Below are 5,000 nucleotides of genomic sequence, written 5' to 3' on the forward strand. Positions count from 1 at the left end.
GAGTGAGGTGGTGTATTAAGAGTGAGGTGGTGTGTTAGGAGTGAGGTGGTGTGATGGGAGTGAGGTGGTGTATTAAGAGTGAGTGTTAGGAGTGAGTTGGTGTGTTAGGAGTGAGGTGGTGTGTTAGGAGTGAGGGGGTGTGATGGGAGTGAGGTGGTGTATTAAGAGTGAGGTGGTGTGTTAGGAGTGAGGTGGTGTATTAAGAGTGAGGTGGTGTATTAAGAGTGAGGTGGTGTGTTAGGAGTGAGGTGGTGTGTTAGGAGTGAGGGGGTGTGATGGGAGTGAGGTGGTGTATTAAGAGTGATGTGGTGTGTTAGGAGTGAGGTGGTGTATTAAGAGTGAGGTGGTGTATTAAGAGTGAGGTGGTGTGTTAGGAGTGAGGTGGTGTGTTAGGAGTGAGGTGGTGTATTAAGAGTGAGGTGGTGTGTTAAGAGTGAGGTGGTGTGATAGGATTGAGGTGGTGTGTTAAGAGTGAGGTGGTGTATTAAGAGTGAGGTGGTGTGTTATGAGTGAGGTGGTGTGATAGGATTGAGGTGGTGTGTTAAGAGTGAGGTGGTGTGATAGGAGTGAGGTGGTGTGATAGGATTGAGGTGGTGTGATGGGAGTGAGGTGGTGTGATAGGATTGAGGTGGTGTATTAAGAGTGAGGTGGTGTGTTAAGAGTGAGGTGGTGTGATAGGATTGAGGTGGTGTGTTAGGAGTGAGGTGGTGTGATAGGAGTGAGGTGGTGTGATAGGATTGAGGTGGTGTGATGGGAGTGAGGTGGTGTGATAGGATTGAGGTGGTGTATTAAGAGTGAGGTGGTGTGTTAAGAGTGAGGTGGTGTGATAGGATTGAGGTGGTGTGATGGGAGTGAGGTGGTGTGATAGGATTGAGGGGGTGTGATGGGAGTGAGGTGGTGTGATAGGATTGAGGTGGTGTATTAAGAGTGAGGTGGTGTGTTAAGAGTGAGGTGGTGTGATAGGATTGAGGTGGTGTGTTAGGAGTGAGGTGGTGTGATAGGAGTGAGGTGGTGTGATAGGATTGAGGTGGTGTGATGGGAGTGAGGTGGTGTGATAGGATTGAGGTGGTGTATTAAGAGTGAGGTGGTGTGATAGGATTGAGGTGGTGTGATGGGAGTGAGGTGGTGTGATAGGATTGAGGTGGTGTATTAAGAGTGAGGTGGTGTGTTAAGAGTGAGGTGGTGTGATAGGATTGAGGTGGTGTGTTAGGAGTGAGGTGGTGTGATAGGAGTGAGGTGGTGTGATAGGATTGAGGTGGTGTGATGGGAGTGAGGTGGTGTATTAAGAGTGAGGTGGTGTGTTAGGAGTGAGGTTGTGTGTTAGGAGTGAGGTGGTGTATTAAGAGTGAGGTGGTGTATTAAGAGTGAGGTTGTGTGTTAGGAGTGAGGTGGTGTATTAAGAGTGAGGTTGTGTGTTAGGAGTGAGGTGGTGTATTAAGAGTGAGGTGGTGTATTAAGAGTGAGGTGGTGTGTTAGGAGTGAGGTGGTGTATTAAGAGTGAGGTGGTGTGTTAGGAGTGAGGTGGTGTATTAAGAGTGAGGTGGTGTGTTAGGAGTGAGGTGGTGTATTAAGAGTGAGGTGGTGTGTTAGGAGTGAGGTGGTGTATTAAGAGTGAGGTGGTGTGTTAGGAGTGAGGGGGTGTGATGGGAGTGAGGTGGTGTGTTAGGAGTGAGGTGGTGTGTTAGGAGTGAGGGGGTGTGATGGGAGTGAGGTGGTGTGTTAAGAGTGAGGTGGTGTATTAGGAGTGAGGTGTGTGTTCAAAGAACTGTGTTGTGTTGAGTGTTGTGTGTAAAGATCAAGTGATCAGAGCTCAGCAGGAAACATTGTCGTGAATAATCTGGTTTGAAGAAATGACATCAGAGCTGAAACGATGGCCGACTGTGGGAGGAAATTGAGAGTCAGGTGTATTGTGTGTGTGTGAGTGTGTGTGTGTGTGTGTGTGTGTGTGTGTGTGTGTGTGTGTGTGAGTGTGAGTGTTTTCTCTCCTGATGGTGAGAGTAGAAAAGCTGCTGTAATGACTCAACGGATCCATTAACACGAGCTTCAGGTTCAGAGACACGAACTGGACTCGGACCAGAAAGAACCAGAACCAACGAACAAATGTTATCGTTAATCATTCAGTCGTTTCTTCGCTGCTGGAAAACAAGACTAGAATCTAGAAGAACGTGTTTCAACGATGATGTACTTAAGGATTTAGATTCTATTTAACATAAATATAACATAAATGCAGGTCAGAGGGACATGTTTGAGCTCCTGGGCTTCACGTTCCAGGAGGTCCGGGTCAGCAGTGCGTGGTCTTCACTCAGTTGGTCGCTGAAGCAGGTCAACTAACGTTCTCCATGCTTGGTGTCCACAGAGCTCACCTGGAGGCGAGCGCCGAGCGCTGGTCGCGTCTCCTGGCTCTGCTGGAGGAGCTCTGGAGGTGGATCTGCATGAAGGACGAGGATCTGACCAAACAGATGCCGCTCGGAGGAGACGTGCCGACGCTGCTGCAGCAGCAGAACCACTGCTCGGTACGTAACCGGGTTCTTCAGCCGCTACTACCTCCACCGGTCTAGCATCCTACCTCTGACACCATTGAACTAGTCGTCAGTAAAGCTTAACGTCGCTCGGTTGAAGGTGGAACGTCTTCACTCTCAAGGTCAGAGTCGATCAGATCTTAGGAGGAACATCTGAGAACATGAAGGAGCGTCACGGGTTTGAGACGAACATGTATGACGAGCGTCACGGGTTTGAGACGAACATGTATGACGAGCGTCACGGGGTTGAGACGAACATGTACAGTATGACGGGCGTCACGGGTTTGAGACGAACATGTACAGTATGACGGGCCTCACGGGTTTGAGACGAACATGTATGACGGGCGTCACGGGTTTGAGACGAACATGTATGACGAGCGTCACGGGTTTGAGACGAACATGTACAGTATGACGAGCGTCACGGGTTTGAGACGAACATGTATGACGAGCGTCACGGGTTTGAGACAAACATGTATGACGGGCGTCACGGGTTTGAGACGAACATGTACAGTATGACGAGCGTCACGGGTTTGAGACGAACATGTATGACGGGCGTCACGGGTTTGAGACGAACATTCATGACGGGCGTCACGGGTTTGAGACGAACATGTATGACGAGCGTCACGGGTTTGAGACGAACATGTATGACGTGCGTCACGGGTTTGAGACGAACATGTATGACGAGCGTCACGGGTTTGAGACGAACATGTATGACGGGCGTCACGGGTTTGAGACGAACATGTATGACGGGCGTCACGGGTTTGAGACGAACATGTAGGACGAGCGTCACGGGTTTGAGACGAACATGTATGACGAGCGTCACGGGTTTGAGACGAACATGTATGACGAGCGTCACGGGTTGGAGACGAACATGTAGGACGGGCGTCACGGGTTTGAGACGAACATGTAGGACGAGCGTCACGGGTTTGAGACGAACATGTAGGACGGGCGTCACGGGTTTGAGACGAACATGTAGGACGGGCGTCACGGGTTGGAGACGAACATGTAGGACGAGCGTCACGGGTTTGAGACGAACATGTAGGCGGGCCTCACGGGTTGGAGACGAACATGTAGGACGAGCGTCACGGGTTTGAGACGAACATGTATGACGGGCGTCACGGGTTTAAGACGAACATGTAGGACGAGCGTCACGGGTTTGAGACGAACATGTATGACGGGCGTCACGGGTTGGAGACGAACATGTAGGACGAGCGTCACGGGTTTGAGACGAACATGTATGACGAGCGTCACGGGTTTGAGACGAACATGTATGACGAGCGTCACGGGTTTGAGACGAACATGTATGACGAGCGTCACGCGTTTGAGACGAACTTGTATGACGAGCGTCACGGGTTTGAGACGAACATGTATGACGAGCGTCACGGGTTTGAGACGAACATGTATGACGAGCGTCACGCGTTTGAGACGAACATGTATGACGAGCGTCACGCGTTTGAGACGAACATGTATGACGAGCGTCACGGGTTTGAGACGAACATGTATGACGAGCGTCACGGGTTTGAGACGAACATAGACGAACATGTATGACGGGCGTCACGGGTTTGAGACGAACATGTATGACGAGCGTCACGCGTTTGAGACGAACATGTATGACGAGCGTCACGAGTTTGAGACGAACATGTATGACGAGCGTCACGGGTTTGAGACGAACATGTAGGACGAGCGTCACGGGTTTGAGACGAACATGTATGACGAGCGTCACGGGTTTGAGACGAACATGTATGACGAGCGTCACGGGTTTGAGACGAACATGTATGACGGGCGTCACGGGTTTGAGACGAACATGTATGACGAGCGTCACGGGTTTGAGACGAACATGTAGGACGAGCGTCACGGGTTTGAGACGAACATGTATGACGAGCGTCACGGGTTTGAGACGAACATGTATGACGAGCGTCACGGGTTTGAGACGAACATGTAGGACGAGCGTCACGGGTTTGAGACGAACATGTATGACGAGCGTCACGGGTTTGAGACGAACATGTAGGACGAGCGTCACGGGTTTGAGACGAACATGTATGACGGGCGTCACGGGTTTGAGACGAACATGTATGACGAGCGTCACGGGTTTGAGACGAACATGTATGACGAGCGTCACGGGTTTGAGACGAACATGTATGACGAGCGTCACGGGTTTGAGACGAACATAGACGAACATGTATGACGGGCGTCACGGGTTTGAGACGAACATGTATGACGAGCGTCACGGGTTTGAGACGAACATGTAGGACGAGCGTCACGGGTTTGAGACGAACATGTATGACGAGCGTCACGGGTTTGAGACGAACATGTATGACGGGCGTCACGGGTTTGAGACGAACATGTATGACGAGCGTCACGGGTTTGAGACGAACATGTATGACGAGCTTCACGGGTTTGAGACGAACATGTGGGACGAGTGTCACGGGTTTGAGACGAACATGTATGACGAGCGTCACGGGTTTGAGACGAACATGTATG

The 5,000-nt window shown here is 50.7% G+C and overlaps 1 protein-coding gene across 5 annotated transcripts in view; it reads left to right on the forward strand.

Moving 5' to 3' along the window:
• utrn (utrophin) overlaps nt 1-5,000 on the forward strand; it is a 262,181-nt gene that overhangs the window by 169,663 nt on the left and 87,518 nt on the right. For all 5 annotated transcript variants that reach the window (XM_087805312.1, XM_087805309.1, XM_087805311.1 and 2 more), the window contains one exon: nt 2,357-2,513. In XM_087805312.1, coding sequence (XP_087661438.1) covers nt 2,357-2,513 — 157 coding nt within the window. The remainder of the gene's footprint in view (nt 1-2,356; nt 2,514-5,000) is intronic.

This window comes from Callionymus lyra, chromosome 13 (genome assembly GCF_982586985.1).
Source record: "Callionymus lyra chromosome 13, fCalLyr1.hap1.1, whole genome shotgun sequence".
Taxonomy (NCBI): Eukaryota; Metazoa; Chordata; class Actinopteri; order Syngnathiformes; family Callionymidae; genus Callionymus; species Callionymus lyra.